General features: G+C 38.8%; 1 protein-coding gene across 4 annotated transcripts; it reads left to right on the top strand.

Annotated features, from left to right (window-relative positions):
• The first annotated feature begins 5,565 nt into the window (after positions 1-5,565).
• On the top strand, positions 5,566-21,969 carry znf131 (zinc finger protein 131). Of its 4 annotated transcripts, XM_069187211.1 has the most exons (8): positions 5,566-5,659; positions 8,346-8,484; positions 13,241-13,342; positions 14,289-14,433; positions 17,886-18,568; positions 19,156-19,286; positions 20,811-21,080; positions 21,690-21,969. In XM_069187211.1, the coding sequence occupies exons 2-8, from the start codon at positions 8,361-8,363 to the stop codon at positions 21,729-21,731; spliced, it is 1,497 nt and encodes a 498-aa protein (XP_069043312.1). In that variant the 5' UTR covers positions 5,566-5,659; positions 8,346-8,360; the 3' UTR covers positions 21,732-21,969. The 4 variants fall into 4 exon arrangements, with proteins under 4 accessions (XP_069043312.1, XP_069043309.1, XP_069043310.1 ...); XM_069187208.1 differs by having other exon boundaries at positions 20,811-21,969; XM_069187209.1 differs by lacking the exon at positions 8,346-8,484 and having other exon boundaries at positions 20,811-21,969.
• Positions 21,970-21,986: the final 17 nt, after the last annotated feature.

The raw sequence follows: 21,986 nt of genomic DNA on the forward strand, positions 1-21,986 counted from the left end.
GGTCACACAAGCTGGTTGATGGTTGACTACTATCTTCTAGGCTTTCCACCACTTTTCTGTTGGGTTCAGGTTAGGATTTTCACATTCACTCTCTACTTATTAATCTTGTCAGTGTGACTTTGACCTTGTGCTTTGTGTCATTGTTCTTTTAAAATGTGAATTTTCAACCCAATTTTAGATCCTTTACTTAAGCCGATTTTCCTTTTGGATTCATCTGTACTTAGTAACATCCATTTTTCCCTCAACCCTAACACCTAGCAAGTGTCTCACTCCCTGCTGATGATTAACATCCCCATAACATAATTCTGCCACTCGTACTCTTGTGTTGTATAATTGCCTTGTAGGACAAACTCTTCTGTTTCTTGTACTCTTTTACTTATCTGTGTTTCTGTACCAAACAATTTATCCCTGACTTGTTTCAACAGCTCCTTGTTCTTTATGGTTGGCATGATATATCTTATACTATGAGGCATGGTTTGAAATTCAATATCTAACTGAAGGCACTTACAGGGCCAAATAATATTTGCACCGAAATCAAGTTAAACCACTTTGATTGCTGGGAGACAAACCATTATGTTCATAATAAATATTTCCATCTGAACTTATTTAGGGCTGCTGAAGTAAAGCTGGGTTTGTTGGATAAATCTTCATTTTTGCTCGATATACAGTTATACCTTTTTGTGTTAACTTGGAGAGCAACAGAGAAATCCTCAGTCTTTGGATGCCTTAAACCCTAGTGTTTGTATAAACATATACATCGGGACAGAATATTGTAATAAAAGCCTTTTAACTGAAAATTACATTGCCTGGCAAAGAAAAATGTTAATTCTTCTGCAGTATCTGTGTTTTATTTTTAGAACTGCAGAGATAAGTAAAAAGCACTTTGTCAAAGTGTTTACCACAGGAATCAGCTGATACATGTGACATAGGTGTGTTAATCTGTAACCCGAGACAACTACTTTGACAAAGAACAACAAAACCTTTACTAAAGCTAAATCCACAGAAAACCGTTTTAACTTTATCATAAAAAGTCATAATAAGTAAGGGGAAAAAAAACAACTGCGGTTTGAAATCCAACCGATAAGTCTGAAGCCAGTTTTTTGTAAAGCTAGAACTTTCATTTCTAAAATAAATGTCTTACAATTAAGAATAGCAATCTTGAAGAGTCTACAGTCTACTGAAATTATTCTGAGGTTCTTGGATCTAAACTTGATAACATCTTGATTCTGATTGTATCTCGTTGTAATTATTATAGAAGACAAAATATGTATTCTCAAGTTTAGTGCATTGTACCTTGTAGACTCTCATGGAGTATCTATTTTTGCACTTAATGATCACTAGAATGAAACCCAGCCAGTGTTCTTTGGATTCCAGGTGTCACACATATCCTCAATGAATCTTTAGAATATGGAATTGTTCCCTCTGTTCTTAAACAGCAGTGCTTATCTTTCTGTTAAGAAGCCAGTCTCCAGCCTTTCTCATAATTTTCATCCAGTATATAACTTACCATGTTTGAAACAAAATTCTACAATAGGTTTGTTCAGTTACAAGCTCAATTATCTGAATCCAAACGTAATGTGCCATTTCAATCTGGATTCAGATCAATGCGGACTTTAGAAACAGCTTTAAGGATTATTAATGAGCACCTTTGAATTGCTGACTATAGTTTTATCCTACTTGACCATGGTGCAGCCTTTGATACTGTTGATCATGCCATGTTGCTGAATAGATTGGGTTTTCTATTATTATGGGAACTGTTTTGTTATGTTGTTTAAATTCTGTCTTCCTGATAGAAAATATACAAATGTTCTACATCTACAAATGTTCCAATCTTAGTTTACTATCGGTGGTCCTGTATTAAGTCCACTTACTAATCTTAACGATCGAATCGTGGTGTCCTCTTTGATACAAGCCTTGCATTAATAGTGTCTAAAAATGTGTTCTTAACATGCTGAGGCATGTTCATACCTCAGCTATACAGCTCATAAATCAAACTAAAATTCATTTGCATAAATCAGCTTTTTTATCTTCCTTGGAATTCACCTCTTCTGTGGATTTCAGAATGAAAGTCAAAATACTGTTGCTCACCTTTAAGACTGAGGTTCCTGACTGTATCAATGAACTGTTATCTCCCTATGCACTTGAACAGCAAGTGTGCTCTTTGGACTCTGGCCTCTTATTAGTTCTCAAAGCGAGGCTATAAACACCAAGAGACTGCTTTCTGTTCTGTTTCTACAGGGCTGTGGAATGATGTCAGCACTTTCAAATCCTATCTTAAAGTCATGTTTTAAACTCTAGCTTTAGCTTCTTTATCATTTATTATATTACTCTTTCTATACTGTATGTCTTTTTTGTTTATTTTTTACTGCAAAAATACCTTGAGCTGATCATGGAAGGTAATACTGCATTAGAAATAATGTAAAAGTATTATTTCTATTATTTTATAAAGCTCTTCAATACATATTAGAACACGGAACAATCACTGTAAATTACTGTATATCACGTCAGGAGATGGTTCTGAATGGTGATTCACCTCAAACACATATCCTTCTAAGTGTGATTATAACACATAAGGCTCTTAATGAACAGCTGGGTTTGCTCCCCTTCTTTACAATGTTAAATGCAGACTCCTGATATCTGTATAATTTGTATACCTATTTGGAAGCTTTGGTTTACAAATAAAGGAATGCATTTTGTAACATTTTTGTCATGGTCCTTGAGTTTACAGTCAGTAGTTCCAAGATGTCAGATAATTCATCTGCAGGTGGCACTAAATTACTTTCCTCCAGGATTTATGATTGTTTTGTCGTATCATTTGATGTCATTCCACACATTAACAGAAACAAATAAACAATTCCCCACCCAAGTTGATTAGGAATCATTTACAGTATATTGTTTATTTCGGAAAACAAATAATGTTGTTGTCTTGTTTTCTCTTCAATTCCACTTTTAGAATAACTAGTGCATATGGGGTTAAGCTAGACCTTGAAAGGTGAAAAACTATTGACATGGATCAGTATCTGAACAAAGATGATAGAGCTCTCTCCTTTGTCCTTCCAAATGAATAATCCTGACTAGAAATGTTTAACTATGATGGATGATTATTCAGCATTCTAAGCAAAGTAAAACACAACACTAACATACTGTACAACACTGTCACTAAGGTCCTGCTGATTTGGTGACTAAAGGTCCTATGGCACTTTCATAAGATCAAGAGAGCTGGGTTGTTACTTCACTCTCTGTACAATCTGAAGTTCCACCTTAACTGAACTGCTTAACTAATTGTTAATGGTGGATGAAGCTGCCTCCTATAAGTACAGTTTTCAGATTCTTTGGGATGAAAATGACTGTTTAAATCCAATAAATTAAGTAGTGGTACGTTCAACAAGGAATGATTAAACAGTAGCCCAGAGAATAAAAAGATTTATCTGTTATTTTTAATAACAAGTTAAGTAAAAACAATGTGAAGTACAGGAACTAGGAATAAAAAAAATGTGGGCCAGTGACCAGTTAATATATATTATGTAGCCAGAATAAATCAGAATATGACAGAAATGAAGGGATTTAAAATAAAAATGTCACATGCCATCACCATTAACCTAGCAGCCAAGAGCTATAGTCTAGATATAATGAACATGAAAAGAAACATCATTCACAAAAGCAACACATTCACAAAGCTGCAATCAGGAAAATGATAACATTTTTTGTATCATATGCAATTCTTTTTCATGAACAGACACGACAAGAGTAAAATTCAAAATTTGTCATCATCCACTGTGAAAGTTACAGGCTATTATATGTTGGATACATATCTGTAATGCATGCTTTGCATCAGGTCTCAGATATTTTCTTGTGTACATTTTCTTGTCCTCTCGTAAAGCTTAGACAAGCATGTACCGTACCTGTTCACTGCTCTCTGAGCCCTAAATGCCAGACATCATCCCCAGTTCAACTCACAAGGGAGTTCTGGGAACGAAATACTCAGCTATTATCCAGGTCGATACCCTGGCTTCATTCAAGAAAAAATGGATGATATCCTCAATTAGTTACTATCAAATGGACTAGAAGAACCTCTCTTTTGTAAACTGTCTTACAAACTTCCTTTCACTGGAGCTTATGTCTAGCATTTGTGGCATCCATGGCATAACCATCTATATCTCAACTCCCAAAAAGCCTGTGTTCCATGAGCAAGATAAGAACATCTCCTGCAATGTTGTCACGTTAGGATGAAGCCACAGAGAGTGCAGCAACTGAGGTTTGTGGACTTTATTCACATTGTGCTTTGCAGTAGGGTTGCCATCAGCCATCACATTTTGACTTCCATGTCAATTGGTTGGTTGTGCATAATATTTAGCCATCATCCAGAATGTCTGAGGTCTGTCAGGACAGTCAGGGTGATCACACAACTCCTTGATTCATTGCTAGAGGACTTGAATGCACTGCTGGTGAGTCCTGCTGAGGTACTGCTCCAACCTACTGATAGCATTAAGGCGTTGTTTCCTTGATAAGCAGGGCAGACTGGTTCCTTTCTGTGTTCTTCTGATTTTGACTAGGCTTGTCGTTCAACAAGTCAAATCACCTAATCAGCTTCGCCCCATCAACTTTCTGTTTGTGTTTTTAGCGCTGATGCAAGTCAAAGTCACTCATGTTAAATGACACCAAATGCCTTTAATCAATATCCAGATGTCTACTTTTATTTTTCTAAACAATACATACAGCACAGAAAAAGGTGACAAGTAACTTTTGATGTTCAGTATATAATATGTTATATTTTGCTAGCCTGGCTGCTGCATTTCACCTTGCAAGCTTTTACATTGCTTTCTGTAATTAAATCATGCTTTTAAGATTTTCATTATTACTGAGATTAATCTTTGAAAATGATTAAGATGTTCAATTTTTTCTCTTTATAAATTACTTAGTTGCACTGGCTACCTGTCTTGGGGTATTGTCATGCTGAACACCACCCAATACAGTAACTACTGTATGGAAGCATTTTCCTCCAGAAAAGCAGACAAATGGTTCTGTAAACTTTAGAATTTATTCTAAACCATTGTTAGTTGCAACAATAAAGTAAAAGTAAGACAGTTACTAAAACCCAAAATATATAGGCAATATATCTTATTAAGAAATGGGATAAGAATCACACCATTAGCTGTTCTTAGCAGCTAGTGTAACCACAAACTAAATGTCCTATCTTTAAAATTGACAGTTTAAGAGTTTATGCTTTTTTAGTCAGAAAAGGAACATTTTTCAAAATGTACACAAATGTATTAGACTACTTGTGAAGTAGTCCAATAATTTCAAGATGTCTCTGAAAAGTTTCATTTAACTTTTTCGGTTAATAACCTCTGAATTCTACCGGTATCTGCCAGTGTTTTTGAAGCATGTATCAGCTGAAGCTTGAAAACTGTAGCTTTTAAAAATGCTGCAATAATGCTGTACAGTATAGTTGACAGCTGAAGCAAGGCTGAGCTGCGGTTGCCCAGCAACACCAATCAGCTCCCTCTCTCCTCTGTTTCGCTAAGGCTCCTGGGAAGCCGAGGCCCTACAGAGAAGCGACCGCCCTTTTTCTGTGGCTCGGCAGGGAAGAGGCAGAGGGAGTGCTGGGGGAGAATTAGCACCAAAAACATTTGCGAAAAGCACTGGAACCTAACGAGAGGTGAGCCTACCGATCTGTTATGTGAGTGAACTCAAGTGAGACCGGTTTATGTGACAATATGCCCGTTAAAAAGAAGATTTTTAATGCGCGATTTGATGACGTAATGTAGGTGGTCAAACAACAAACAGTGAGCTCGTCAACAGGCCTACAATGCAAATATAGCGTAATGTTACCGCTTATTACCCTTCGATCTCCAGTAACGTGTAAAGATTCCGATATTGATACGCGCTGGTCTTATTCAGATAATAATACTTTACTCCATTTAGTGTTATCAGTGTTTTTAATTCACTGTTCTGGAGAACGGTAAAGGGCCTTCCGCTCCAAGTCCTCGCTGAAGCTCTGCAGTGTGTGAACCGCCCACTCACGCTCCGATTGGTCGTTTTTGTACATTCGCGACACCTCTGAACACTGTGATTGGACAATGTGAGGCAGACTGGCCGCGGTTCCTCCTGGTTTGGCAATTGTGGTTGGATGATAGTTTGATTGACTGTGCGCTTGATCAGATGTGTTTGAACTTGTGGACGAGCCGGTGTTGAAGCCGTCTTCAAAGTTACGTTTTCCATTCCTGCGAGTGCAAGATTTCTTTAAATGCGGATTTCTGCATGTGGGTGTTTTACTGATAATATGTGGTGAAAATATTATGCAACGATTTTAGGTGACGGGACATATCTTACGTTGGTACAAATAACCTTCAGAGAAGTTGCAAATATCTCGCTTTCAGTTTTATCACGGGATTCGTGTACGGTTTGTGCACAACAATATATAATGTACAAGTTACCGCTGTTTCTCTAAAAATATATCAAATACATCTGGCACTGTAAGGAGTCTTATTTTCTCAAAATATGTCTTTTCTTTCCACGAGAGCGATATGCTGAATCCTGGAGTTATACATTAAATGGGGGAATTGGATGGGGAAACTCAGCTGTTACGTAGCACGTTAAAGAAACTGCTTTAATAAAAACACGAATAAGCTCAGTCCAGGATTTTGAGCCCACCAGCACAAAATAATTTATTCTATAAACCTTACAGCTACAGCAATTAGAGTGCGACAAGGGCCTTATCTTACTGTGGGGCATTATACTTTAAAAACGCAACCTATTTTCCCAGATAATGTAAACGTTGTATTCTATAACTTAGTGATGAAAATTATACACTTTACTCTAAATGAAACCTTACGAGTGCATTATACAGTTTTAATCAAACATTATTATTTAAATTGTGAACTTTGTCTAGATGTAAATCATGTGACGTGACGACATTAACGACTAAACCATCATCGTCTCCTCCAGCTAAGTGTTTCCTAGTTTGTATTCATGGTTTGTTTGTACTACTTGCCACAGGTAAAATCACTTGTCAGAGCCAGGTGTTTGCCCAGCTTTGAATTGCTATATCTTCAATTTTTAGAATTTCGATTGCTGCTTCATAGGCTTGCATAGCAAGCTGATTTCAGGACCTAGTTTTGATTAATTTGATAAATCATTTTTTTTTACATTTCAACACCCCTTGTTCGTTATTATATATAAATATTGTAAACCAGTGAACTTCACAGTGCTGCTACATTCAAGCATTAAGCTGCCGTTAAGCAGAGATAAGTATTGACCTTGCCCCCTAAGGGAATGAGTGGACCAAAATCATGCTAGGAGAGTTCATCTTACAGCATTACAGAATCACTCGAGCCAAGATCTGTACAGATCTTTAGATTGGCACCAAATGTGCACTTGTCCATTTGTTGCGAACATAGTGAAGAATGATTCACCTCGTCATATCAGCTCTCTCCACGGCCCTTGCTTGTGCTCTTTGCACCACTGGATTTGCAAATGTGAATGGCCAACTGTGATGAGCAGTTTGTGCTGTCCAACTTGACTGTGGTTTCCCACTCTGTGGAGATTTGGGTTGAGTGGTTTTGCTGAAAATGGCTGCTCGCGCCAGGATCCACAATCCTGGAGTGTGTGCTTCTGGCCGCTGGTGCACTTTGCTGATGTCTTTCCCTCAGAGCTCCATGCTGACATCACCTTAGACACTGCTGCTTGTGAAACATCAGCAGGTTGAGCTTTCAGGGTCACTGAAGCGCCTGCAAAATGCACCTCAACAACCTTTTTCAAAATAACTGAGGTCTCCTCTTGCTGCCCATATAGGCAACATATATGACAATAGATAAAATCCATCTATCTGTTTTCTAGCTGCTTTATACAATACAGGGTCGTGGGGGATCCCAGAGACTATCTTGGCAAGCAGAGGGGGCAGGGCAGGTTACACCCTGGATGGGACGCCATTGCATTGCAGGAGGCACACAGACACACACATTCACCACAGGGTCAATTGTCCCAGAAGCCACTTTACCTACCAGTATGTCTTTGGACTGTAGGAGAAAAGATATGCAACTGCGAAGAGCACATACAAACTCCACGCAGATAGCACTCTAGGAACAGAACCCAGGGCCCTAGAGCTGCGAGGCAGATATGCTAGCCACAGCCCCATTGTGCAACACTGTGGCAGTACATATAGCGTGCAGACATTGATTTAATCGATGCACCTTTTGTTCCGACCATATCGAGACTGCATACTGTTCTATCTTCTACACTCTTTCAGTAGTTCGCTGGGACCGGTTTCCGATAAATGGAAACCGGGACACTGCTAACATTAGCGAGAGAAGTGCCATTTCTAATTTATTTTGTTTTCTCTCCAGGGAGAGTACTCAATCATGTCTGAAGAAGAGGTGGTAGAGTATGGGAGTGAATTTCCAGATCACTACAAGGTTATGCTGGACAGGCTCAATGAACAGCGGCAACTGGACCAGTTCACTGACATCACCCTGATTGTGGATGGTATGCAGTGTACTTGACCTTTATGTGAACGTTCTTTTGCATCTGATTTGTTCACAATTTTAATTTCGTAGGCCTGCTCACTGAGCAACCAATGCAACTGTTACCCTATACCTCAATTTGAAGTAGACTTCAGGTAGCATTTTATGAAATTCCTCAAGGGTGATCCTGAGTTTCATGAACCTTTAAAGAAAGTAGGTCCAAGGTGCTGTATGTGGAAATCCTCTCTGTCTTTTAATGGGGAACAGAGGGTTTATTGTGAACATGTGTATTTCCATAAGTTAACACTGTAAATTAAAGGGAAGAAAAGGTGGTATCTCTGTTGTCAGCAGGAAATGAAGGCCAGAATTCCTAGTCAGGAGGAAATAAGATAACAAAGTTTACATACAGGAGGACAATGTTCGGCCAATCTAAGTTGTTTGGTTATAGTAATTGAATGATCTAAGCATAGTCCCCTGCTGTTTCTTGAAAGAAGCTGGTGTATCAGCTCCAACAATGTGGCTGTGTAGCTTCTTCCAAACTCCCACAACCCTTTGTGGGAAGAGGCGGTGTCAGTCTGAAATGCATTTCCCCTCAGTTTAGAGTTTTGTCCTCTGGTTCTTTATTTCATTTTTGGTTTTATCAGTTCCTTTTTAAAATTTTGAATGCAATCCTTTTAGGTTACCCTTATTGCTCTCCTCTGACTTGATTCCAGATCAGCCTCCATAAGAACAAGTAGGGAGCTGCGTCAGCATGCGTAGGCTGCAAAGGCACAAGTTAAAGGTTTATTCCATGCTGAAAAGAGAAGAAAGGAAACACAACGTTTCGGCTGTGGAGCCTTCTTCGGGTGTCGGCTTTAGTTTCTGAGAAAATTGTTGTAGAAGTCTCTGTTACTCTGGGTGGTGTCATAGTCAAAGGAAAAAGTGTTAAATTTCAGGTGAAAGCCTTTAAGAATGATATTGTAACACTGACATCTGTAAAGGAATAGGAGGTGGTTAGAAAGCCTTATCTTGGAACAGGTCACTGTGAAGAGATCTGTTGAAACGTTGTGTTTCCTTTCTTCTCTTTTCAGCAGGGAATCAACCTTTAACTTCCTCCATAAGAGCATACTGGTTACAAATGAGAGGATTTAATTCGGCTCATCTAGTCTATTTAATAGTTAATAGGTAATTGCTCCACGGATCTCATCCAGCTGTTTCTTGAGAAAAGTCAGAGTTTCTACAAAATGGCTGGGCAGCTTGATCCACACTCCCATAACCCATAGGCCAAAGAAATGTCTTCTGTTTTCTATTCCTAGGCAATTCAAATTGTACACTTTAATGTAAATGAGGCCTTACAAGAGCATTATACAATTTAAATAAATCATCCTTTGATGTTGATGATGTCTCAACATAAACACCTACATCATTTTCATAGGTAGTCTCCTCTAGCTAAGTCGGGTCTTGAGTTTTATCGAAATCTTTTTAAATCTAATTCACTCTTTCATATGTTTGCATAGCAAGCTGGTCTCAGGACCTTCAGTAGTTGTGACTAATTTGATCAATCCAAACACCTCTCCCCCCTCATCTGTTATCATATGTAAATATGCAAGAGCGTGTGTACAGTGCTGCTACATTGAAGGTAATGCTTTGCTTTTCTGAATATCAGGCTGAACCTCTAGCAACATGTTTTGCCCACGTGATGTTAAAACTAAGGAGGATGTTCAACGATTAAATAAATATTGCTAAGCAAGTGGGATCACCCAAGAAAACTCAGGAATTCAAATACTTGTTTCCTTGCAGTACAATTTGCCTAAATCAAATGTTGATATAACAGGCGTGAGTGTATGTGGTTGCTCCTTTATTTTCATTAGTTATTAAACAAGATGTCCCAATAAAGCTGTTTTCCACAGAACACAGATTTAGGTAGTTTGCAATCATCACGGCAATGATACTTTAATTTCTACAGTTAATAATGCTAAAAAAAATACGTACTTAAAGTGAAGTGAGAAGATTTTGCTGAACTGACTTCTAATGAAGATGCAAAGACTGCTAGTTGTATTTTAAAGGAAAGCATTTTGTTGTAAAAATAAACATAAAATGCAAAACATAAATAATACAATGTAAAGTTTGTACATAGTATTTCAGTATGTATAGCCTAATAGATGTACATTTAAATCCAATCTGGCCTACCACAGCAAATGTGTAGGTGACATACCTGGTCTAGTAATTTCTTATTAGTGTCCTGTGTTTATTATAATTATAATTATAATTGCTTACACTTATATAGCGCTTTTCTGGACACGTCACTCAAAGCGCTTTATAGGTAATGGGGACTCCCCTCCACCACCACCAATGTGCAGCATCCACCTGGATGATACTATTGATAGTATGATATTATTATAAGAATATTATTGATAGTTCTTGGACTGTTGTACTGCTGAAAGAAATTTTTATTTATTCAAGCAATATTCCTTTTGTACATTTTTAGCTATCCCACTGCACAGCTGATCAGGGGAAAAAAAAACATTTCTTCATTTGATTTAGGGGTTAATGTATGGAGGTCAGATTGTGTTAATCCAGTTGTGAAATTTAGCCAGGACTATGGGGTTAATACCCCCTACTCTTGAGAGCTATTCCATAGGATCTTGGCCTCATCTGACATACAGCATCCCTGGATACCACCTGGTGCACGAAGAAGAGCGCCACCTGCTGGTGCACCATCACTTACACTAGCAGCCCTGTTTCTTTCCTTCCACCACTGTGTTGACCAGCTACAGCCTTGCTTAGCCTCAGAAATCTGTTGACTTCAGGCCACAAGAATGCCTGCTGAATGCTTCTGGGTGATTCCTGGAGGGTGAAAAGTTTAAAACTATTTTTCCCCACTTCACTGTGACCCATTTTTATTTGAGGTTGAATTAGAGGAATTCTGTTCAGGAGAATAAGTAGGAACGCAGAACTATATTTCATGGAATGGAGGGAACTATACAGTAAATAAAGTATAACAAGTGAAATTGGACAATATAGTTACTGTGTGTTGAGGCTGAAGCACAACAGTGGATATACAGTGGATATACTATAACAGTGGATATAGGGCGGAGCGGTGGCTCTGTAGCTAAGGATCTGCGCCTGTATAGTGTATTAGTATATTACTGTATAGTGACTGGAAGGTTGCCGGTTCAAATCCCACGGCCGGCAGAGGAATCCTACTCCGTTGGGCCCCTGAGCAAGGCCCTTAACCCTAACTGCTCCAGGGGCGCCGTACAATGGCAGACCCTGCGCTCTGACCCCAAGCTTCTCTCCCTGTCTCTGTGTCTCCATGGAGAAAAGCTGGGGTATGCGAAAAGACGCATTCCTAATGCAAGAAATTGTATAGGGCTAATAAAGAAACATTATTATTACATTATTATTACAAGTGGAATCTGAATGGTTAAGTATTGAGATCTCACTAAGGGTGCATTCCTGATAACTGCAAGTGGCTAGTCCCACCACCAGAGGGCGAAAGGTGAAAGGAACTGCAAGGGAAAGACTTGGCTTCCATAGTTAGCTGTGGAGGACCAAAGAGGATGAAAGGGCTTATAGCAAGAGATGAGATACTGGAGGCAGGAGCCTGGCAATAAGCTGGAATGAGAACCCTGATGTGGACAGAAACCGGGAGAAGGAGCTAGCGGAGAGTGCGAAACTGTCGAATGGGAGAGGGAATACCAGTAGAAGCAGGGAGGTCAGCCAGGAGGAAGTGATGCTTGTGGTCGTCCAGGGTAGTGCCCCCCCCCCCGCTCGAGGTTGTGTAGAATAGTTTGTGAGACAAAGGCCGATTCCGAAGGGTGAGGACAGAGGGCAGGAGAGGGAGGGATCCAGTGTGATGCCAAGACCATCCTCGGAATTGTCACATCCCATTCCAGTACTGACGTGAGGTCTCACAAGAGCAGTGGTCTTCGTTGTGTGATTCTGTTGAAATTATTTTTCTTCATTGCAGATTTTGTTAAAGTGAAACTTATAAATAATAGATCTGTCAAATTACGCGAATGAGATAGAAATTGAAGCAAAAATGATCTCTGGGAGGAGTATTGTCCTTTTCTCCCACTAGTAAGTACTTATATGCACATTCTCCTCTGGCATTTTCTGCTTATACTTTCCACTTATAAATGGTTTGTTTCACTGAGCATGCCAGCCTTCTTTCAATGAGCTATTTAAGTAATTTACTAATATTGTTCTCATTGTCATCCTACGATCTATGTGGGTCCTAATGCCTCATTAAAGTGATAGGAACACTATACTGTAAAAAAGGCACTGTTCTTCTGATGAGATGTAGAATCAAAGTACTAACTCTCCTTGTTCATTAAAAATCCCAGGGCGTTTCTCTAATAGAGTATGGGTGTTAACTGCGGTGTCCTGGTCAAAGTTCCCCCAGCCTTTACCAAACATAGCCTCCTGATAATCCCCATCTAAGATTTGGCTTTATCGCTCTGTTCCCCCCCACTGAAAGTTGTGTGGTGTGTGGTGTGCGTTCTGGCGTACTGTGGCTGCCATCACATCATCCAGGTGGGGCTGCACATTGCACATCCAGGTGGCAGTGGAGGGGAGTCCCCATTACCTTAAAGCGCTTTGAGTGGAGTGTCCAGAAAAGAACTGCTCTATATAAGTATAAGGAATTATTATCAATAGGAAATGTATAGTTTACAGCATTACAGCTTACTTATTCCGATTTGATGTTTTTTTACATTTGAAGTTTGTCTCTCTTTTTAACATAATGAAAGGTAATGATATTCCTTGTTTCTTCTGTGTTTCTCCTCCATCTGCAGGACATCAGTTCAGGGCCCATAAAGCTGTGCTTGCTGCCTGCAGTCAGTTCTTCTACAAATTCTTCCAGGATTTCAAGATGGAGCCTTTAGTGGAAATTGAAGGTGGGTATTTCTTAGGTCATTCATAAAAAACCCCACAAACTTGTAAAGTACTGTAACTTTCTATCGCAATTGCTACTTGACCAGTTCAGTTAACATGACATTCCATTTATATTGCAAAGGAACAAGTAATAGGTTTATTCCATGCTGAAAAAAAGAAGAAAGAGAACACAACATTTTGGCCGTGGAGCCTTCTTCAGGTGACACCTAAACCTATTACTTGTTCCTTTGCAGCCTACGCATGCTGATGCAGCTACCCACCTGAACTACTTCCATTTATGTTGTGCACTTCATTTGTATTTAAAAAATACCTTGATGTTTTGTGTTTCGTTCTAATTACATTTTCCTCATTCATTTGCTTACATTTGGGAAAGTCCATTTCAGGTTCATCATTTTTATTTGAATCCTTGCATGGTAAAGGAATAATTTGGAAAGCTAAACTTATATTTTCTATATCATATCGCCTTGTCACCCATGGAGAGCAATCAACAGATGTTGAAAAGGTGGAAATACAGAAGGCTCTCCCATGGGTAATGATTTCTGTAATGTGGCTGAAACCCCTTATTCTGCAGGGTTTTCAGTTGTATAATATATAATAAGTATCATTAAAACACTTTAATGTAAACTTCAGCTCTTCAGTGAAATACTGGGATAGAAGTTCTGCTTTTTAAGTGTAACACTGTAATTGCATAGGGTTACATAATAATTTGGTCTAGATTGACCATATATTTTTAAAACACTTCCTCATTCCAAGTTTGATTTTAAAGATCAAAATATATTAAATATAATGTGGCTATATAGTACAATAACACAAGCCTGTTGGTATTCCAGCCCTTCAGACCATTATTAATGAAGTGGAAATAAATCCTCCTTTTGAGTCGCCGAGAATTAAGTGCACAGGAGCACTGGCAATTGACGTTAAATAATTTACCGTCGTGTCCTCTTACAGGAGTTAGTAACTTGGCCTTCCGCCACTTGATTGAATTCACCTACACTGCGAAACTTGCGGTGAATGGACATGAAGAGGTCAATGATGTGTGGAAAGCAGCTGAATACCTACAAATGCAAGAAGCAATCAAAGCTCTTAACAGCAGGTATGAGAAACTATACTCTCCGAATTCCAAACGTTGGTGGCTTTGAAGCTTGGAGCTAAAGGGTTTTGTTCTTGAAAATTTTATTCCACTGAGGTCTTTAAAAAATTCAGATCACAGACATAACTAAATCCTATGTACTGCAAGAGTAATACTGCTTAAATAAGTATCTGGGGCAGGACCCAGACGTGATCACATTTCAAATAAACACAATTCGTGCAAAGATGTTTTTTTGTATTCTTCTTTTATTGTTTGTGGCTTTTTTCTTTCCAGCAACTCAACACCTTCTGTTGACCTATCCTTGAAACAATACTGGAAATGTAAAATTGAAACTGTCCTGAATCTAGTTATTAGAACAGTGTGAAATAGCATAGTGGATTTCAGCCACTTTTCCGTGATCCATATGAAAATATGTCAGTAACTATCAGTATAAAATATGGTACTATATTAGTGACCTGCTTACTCATAATGTGCTGTGGCAGACAAGGTCATTAAAAAAGCTGTACTGGATACCATTCTGAATTGAAAGTAAATGCATCTCAAAGCTATGAGGATCATTTGGTCAGATTTAACAACTCTATACATGGAGACGATTGAATGAGGCACAGCTAGACACTTCAGACAGGTGAGAGAAAAGGTGGAAATTGTAAAAGGTGGTGTCAGAGGCACTTATTAATCCGCAGTTAGAAAAAGTCCCCTGTATTCTTTCATAGTGCCATCTGCATGTTAAAGTAAGGAAGCCAGAATTATTTTTTTTCTCAGTAGTAAGTTAAGTTTTGAATTCAAAAGCCAGATGGCTAAAATATCTGCCAGACAGTGTGTTAGCTAATGCAAAGTAGTTTATTTTTACTTTTCTCCATGGAGATCTCAGAATGTTTTTGTATTATATCTGTGGTTACAATTTGTAATCGATCTCTGTGTATTACATACTGGTTTTGGACTAAACAGTTTTTTTAATAGTTTTTGGCAGTATGTTTCTAATGCACTGTTGGTATTCATACTCCACTTTGTCCTGACATATCATGGAATGAGATTTTTTAAATATTTAAGAAAATAGACGTTCCATGGTTTCACATTTTTTCTGGAGCTCAGCATATTTAGCATTTCTGACCAGTCTCTGATTATTATTGGTAATTGGTAATTATAAGATGTTGTATCACTAGAGCAACCATTTTGTTTTTAAAATAACAGACAAATCACCGTAGCCAACTGTGCTTTACTGTATGTTTTCCTGAAGTAAACCATCTAATTAAAATTACTTCAGAATAATTCACACATGTGGGTTGCAGAGAATGTAATCAATCTGGAATGTTTATGAAAACATCTTCTTTCAAGGTTTTCAACGTAGGATCTTATTTTGGGGACTTTTCTCACAGTGTGAGCATTAATGCAACCCAGTTCTGCATTCTGCGACTGCAGCATTCTTTTTTTCTAGATTTTATGAGCTCTGACTACAGACAGCAACTTGTTTCAATGAGTTAAAATTCAGAGTGGGAAGAACAAGTGAAGAATGACTGGGTATCTAAAAATAATATGATTTCATAACATATAAGTCAACGTAAACCTCAATGGTTTGGTCGTTGTCAGTGAGCTCATAGATATATACTTGATGGGTGAGCCTCTGGAGAAAGCTCAGCTGGTCACTAAGACTGTGAATATTGAAGGATTTTCCTCTCCTGAACTTCAAGATGTTTGAGAAGCTGATTTCCGTAGAGGGCATGGGTTGTAATGTGACTATCAATCCTGCAGTGATGATGAAAGGTGTGAAACAATTTCAAAATGCCCACTGTCTAGGAAACAATACATAAGGAGAATGAACAGCTCACTTAAGCATTAATAATAATATTATATACTTACATATACAATAAATGTTATGAACTCTAGTAAAACTTATGATCTCTATGATGAATCATCACTCATCAATTCATAACTTTTCAGCAGTTGCCCAAAATTTGATTCTATATTCGGGAAACTCAAGTCCTGTTGGCTGCTCAGATTGACAAGGACATAGGGACCAAATAAGAGGAAAGTTCGGAAGAAACATACCAGAGAAGACTTTCCGGACTTTCTAATATTTCACATACTGTACCCGTCACATTCAATACCTGAAAGCTAAAAACAATTCAATTTAAAGCATATTCACAAAATAAGGATTTAATTGGGAATTTTTGATGTTTTAGTCAGAACTGGCTGAGATGCTCCCTTGAACAGAATATAGTGTGGTAGGTGATAGATTATTCTGTTTTCCATATTTTTTTCCATGACTCAGATATGGTCGAAATGACAAGACAACCACTGTAAATTATGGCTTCAGTAATTGGAAGAAAGTATAACAGAAGGATGCTAGATTGTGTTGACTGCAACCCAGAGGGATGTAGCTCAGTAGAAGTGTTATAAGCAAAAGAAGATAAAGGAAGATTGGTCGGGTTCCTTGTGTGTAAATAAAGCACACAAATTAGTGCAAGAAAAATGTACTATGTTAAAAAGTGGAACAGAGGTTCTCCTTTTTACTTTTAAGACTGATTAAAGTGAAAACAGTATAAGTCATGGGAACCTTCTACCACATTTTCAAAAGCTGTTTTGCTAAAGATGAAGAAAACTTTAAAACAAATTGGAATTTTGACCATAAAAGTGCTACCTCTCCATACAATATGAACTTTTTAATGTTATAGCCTAAGTCTTGAGAATGCAAATTAGAAAATGCAAATTCAGCACATCAGAGTTTTTTACCCTTGTAGTGTCCTACATTATTTGTGCAAAGATTATGTCATAAAAAAGCAGGATAGAATAATTTGTGGAATAGACCTTGAACAGAAAGTAATTTTTCCAAGAGGTAATGAGAGGACATATATATTATATAGATCAGTTTGTGTATAATTAAGTACAATGGGTCGCTGTAGACAAGCAAGTATATATGGGTACTGAAATGTTTATTTGATAAATGCATAGTTAGCAGGGGATTACTGTACTAAAAGCAAATCTGTCTGCCACCTCTTAGTCTCAAAGCAGTTAAGGTGATGATGAAGAGATATTTTTGTGATACTCTTTTTCAGTCCCTCAGTTAATTCTCAGGCGGAAGTACCGGTGACCGGACTTTTTTACAAAATCCCAGATTAATTTATAACTTTGTGTATATGAATTACAATCCAAATGAGCATAATTGCATTCTGCTGAGCATGATATTGAGGGAATACATAAAGCACAGTGGACAGCAGCACTCAGAATTACATTTATCAGCATGACGGGATTCCTTGTAATCCTTGAATGTTTAGGATTAACCTTAGTTAGCATTCAGCAATCTGAACCAATAAGATATCTCGGGATTCACGGTGTTCTCATTGTAAATTGTCTTTATAAATAACAGCACATTTTGCAGCTGTCAATTTAAAGATTTCAAAGACATCGGTGTGCTTACCAAGATTTTTTTTTTAATGACTGTTATCTGTACTTCCAAGGACAAACAGCAGCCCTCCATACACCGAGGTGCAGGAGTCAGCGAGTAGGAATAAGGCCAAAAAGAGGAAGATAGCGGAGACTTCGAATGTCATCACAGAGACTCTGCCCTCCGTGGAGACCGAGCCAGTGGAAATCGAAGTGGAGTTTGCTGGCAGCACCATCGAACTGGAGGAAGGGGGCATAGAGGAAGTGGTGGACATGGGAAAAGGTGTCAAGGGTTCCCAGGCCTCCTCTGATGATTCTGCACTAGCCCTGCTGGCTGACATTACCAGCAAATACCAGCAAGGAGAGCAGACGCTCCATATAGTGAAAAAAGACGTCGAAGTCGTCGCACAAGAAGATGCACCTACCCCTAAATCTCTGGAGAACATAGAAGTGGTGGAAGTGCAGATCTCCCACCTCAACAACCTCTTCCGGTGCGACAAGTGCGACCGCTCCTTCAAGCTCTTCTACCACCTGAAGCAGCACATGAAGGTCCACTCGGACAAGCCTTTCGTGTGCCCGCACTGCAACAAGACCTACACCCGCGAAAGCGCCCTGAAGCAGCACCTTAACTGCAACCACTTCGAGGCCGAACAGTCCCGCCGCCAGCGGCCCCAGAAGAAGATGCACGTCTGCGAGTACTGCGAGAAGCAGTTCGACCACTTCGGCCATTTCAAGGAACATCTGAGGAAACACACAGGTGAGACCGGCTTCTCTTGCTGCTGGAGATGAGAGGAGTTCGCTGAAGAAAGTATAATTCAAGTCGCCTGGCTTTCAACAGTAGCAGTACATGCTTGAGCTTCAGTGCAAATGAACGTTTTCAGGGGGGCTTCGGAATGTTTTTAATAGTTTTTGCAGAGCAGAAAAACAAAGATTTTAAAATTTGGGTTTCGTTCACTGATGAAGTCTGAGCTGATATTTGAATTTGAACACCAGATTAAATCATTTTAAGATTTATACTTTTGTTTGATGCAGTTATCTGAAGTCTCTGGCAGAGATAAAACCCTGTTAATGTTCTAGGTGTTTATATCAGGAGAATATGGAGTGTTCTAATTAGTTTCCTTCAAGTTGATTCATAGACGTGCTGCTGAAATTTGGAAGAGGATTTGTAGTTTGGAATTGTGTCCGGCTTAGTTGTCACTTATTGTGATAAGACTGCTGCATTTCATGGGCATGCCTCAAAGAATTTGTCTTCTTGATGGGCAAATGACAAAATGTTTCATGTTGTTCTTTTCTAGGTTGAACAGAGTACACCACTGACAATTATGCCATAACTGTGTTTTCTAGGTGAAAAACCATTTGAATGTCCAGACTGCCATGAACGTTTTGCCAGGAATAGTACATTAAAGTGCCATATGGCTGCCTGTCAAAATGGTGTTGGTGCAAAAAAAGGACGAAAGAAGCTCTACGAATGCCAGGTACTTATTGTCAAAAACATATTTTTTTAAAACATTTAAGTCTGCAGCCACCAAACACTTGTGCACTTGCCCATAGCTGGATGGATGGTGCTAAGAGTTTTGGATACATGACACTGCATTCACTACATTGCATTTTAAATTCCCTTGGTTTCTTTTCAGTGTTCATATGATGTATGATAAAGTAAATAAAATGGAGCTATATTGGGAAGCGATAAGGTTGCCAATATGCCAGAAAAGGACTAAAATAAGTTGACATCTGAATAGGTTTGCTTCCTTTTAGTGTTTATTTCATTCTTCCTGATTACTTTCATTTTTGCTTCTCACTAGAAAACTATTAGCGTGTCACTGCTATGGATGTGAAACATCAGATTGTGTTGGTACCACTGTCTCTCCTTGTATGAGAGCAATACGTCTTTCGTGGATCGGCAGGCCACAGTAATTGGTGGCACTGTGGAGGATAAGATTATCTCTCTGTGATATAATGGAAACTCCAGTCTGGTATAGTTTCTGTTTCTTTTGTTTCACATTGGTTTTCCCTTTTGAATGAAACAAATATAAAAAGTTAGTAATTTATTATGATATTTTGTGCACACATATACTGTATATATTTCTAAAAAGTAGGCAAGACTTCATATAAAGTACTTCAATGTAAAAATATGGAAACTATAATAATATGCATTTAAAAACTGCAATTTACATGTATATATTTTAAGCACTTAATTGCTACAGGGCACATTACACAAAGACAAGGTACATAAAATAAACTGAAATAAAGATCAGAATATAGTATTGCTTACAGAATTGTTTTAAAACTTAATTAATAATAGTTAAATCGGCTGATAGAGACTTAAATAAAATACACATATTTTGGGAAAAAATGTTTTTAAAATGTATTTGAGAACACAAGGTTATTGGCTTTGTTTTGAAATACTTGTATCATTTCAAATATTTAACAGTTTAATAAACAGCTGATGGCCCTGCTGTGAATTAAACTGTCACAGTAAAATCATTGGAAAATCTCATTCTCCTACTCAGTTAAACACATTTCTGCTGCACAAAGTTGTTGGAAGTGGTATTATAAACTGCAGAATATTGACAAGAAAATGTAGCTGTCGGTGGGAAGTATTTTTCCCCAGTGCCCTTATATTAATTGCTAACTGCCGTTTTGAGTTTCTTGTAATGGAGGTTTTGAAAAATGGCAAAGTAAATGTTTAATGCAATATTATTCTTCCTTAGAACTGTACTGCAGCTTTTCATAGGCTTTTGTAGAGCATATTTCCTGCAATGATTCCATTGTAAATCTTAGTCGGAGTAAATCTTGGTCTAACATGAAATCTAGGCAAGTAAACACAGAACAGAAGGTTCTAGTTTGCCTCTTCTCCCAAGTTCATCCCCGTAAGGGAATTGCATTGAAATACATTTCTGTTAGCAGCAGACAGCCAAGAAAACGTCCAACGTCATCCATCAACAGTAACGGTCTGGTCATCTCCTTCCAGCCTTACTCTCATGTCTCCTCTCTTCCAGGTGTGCAGCAGTGTGTTCAACAGCTGGGAGCAGTTCAAGGACCACCTGGTGATCCACACCGGGGAGAAGCCCAACCACTGCACGCTGTGTGACGTCTGGTTCACCCAGCCGAACGACATGCGCGTCCACCTGCGTGACTTCCACGCCATTCACGAGAAGGTGGTGACGGAGGTGGTGATCGCCGAGCCGGGGGCCTCCGAGGCCCTGCTGGAGGAGGTGCAGGTGGAGCCGGAGCAGATGGAGGCCGGCCACGTCGTGGAGGCAGTGCAGGTGGAGACCGTCGAGGGCGAGCAGGGGAAGGTCGAAGCAGGGGTCGACCTCCGGCACGGCGAAGAGGCTGAGGAAGTGACTGTAGCCCCCGAGGAGCCGCGGGGAAGCGAGCCAGACCCGGGACAGCAGCTGCAGTTCAAAGTGGAACAGATCTCTGGCAGTGCTGTACAGCACTACCTGGAACAGACTGTGCAGGACACAGAGGTCCCTGAGGAGCAGGAGCAGGTGGAAATACACGTAGAAGAGACAGAGATTAGTGAAGTGCAAGCAGTAGAAGTATAAGAAAAGAACCATGTTAGCCCTTGGTATTTCTTTTTCGGGAAGGCAATAACAATCCACTGACTCCTTTCACCACAGTGAATATCGATAAACCATGAATTGCCTACTGAGAAAACTTGTTGGTTTAATAATTGACAGTTTCAAATATAAATATAAATAATATTTAGGATATTTATTTTCAGACAGGATTTACTTGCTACTTAACGTACATCTTTGGAGGAGAAATTATCTTTGAATGTGTTTTTAAGTTTAATAGCTTATCGACCACACCCCTTCACTTTTCCATCGTTTCCCACTGAATGAAGAAATGGTGTCATCTGCCTTTTTTAGGTCTTGGTACAGAGCAGAGAAGTGATTGCGCTTTGCCAGTAAGATGTTTGAAGGAATTTGATGTATCCTCCCAATGGGCCTCCCCGAAGAAACCATCAATTTTAATCTTACCGTGAAATTCTCTGTGAACTCTGAAAGTCTGATGTTGGTAATGTATGACAGATGAAGTTAATAAATGCTTTCTATGAAAAATATGTATATGTCAGCTACATGGTATGTTTTTTTTACTCATTTGTAAAGCTGTCTGTTGCAATTAAAAACATTTTTCTTTGTTTTTAAACTTGTTGTTTGGTCAGA

This window comes from Lepisosteus oculatus, chromosome 3, assembly GCF_040954835.1.
Source record: "Lepisosteus oculatus isolate fLepOcu1 chromosome 3, fLepOcu1.hap2, whole genome shotgun sequence".
NCBI classification, from domain to species: domain Eukaryota; kingdom Metazoa; phylum Chordata; class Actinopteri; order Semionotiformes; family Lepisosteidae; genus Lepisosteus; species Lepisosteus oculatus.

Excerpts from the sequence above, each read along its gene's own strand:
- znf131 (XM_069187208.1), top strand. The coding sequence starts at position 8,361 with ATGTCTGAAGAAGAGGTGGTAGAGTATGGGAGTGAATTTCCAGATCAC. Across the intron at positions 13,343-14,288 it reads GCCTTTAGTGGAAATTGAAG|GAGTTAGTAACTTGGCCTTC; the intron begins GTGGGTATTTCT and ends GTCCTCTTACAG. Across the intron at positions 19,287-20,810 it reads AGAAGCTCTACGAATGCCAG|GTGTGCAGCAGTGTGTTCAA; the intron begins GTACTTATTGTC and ends CCTCTCTTCCAG.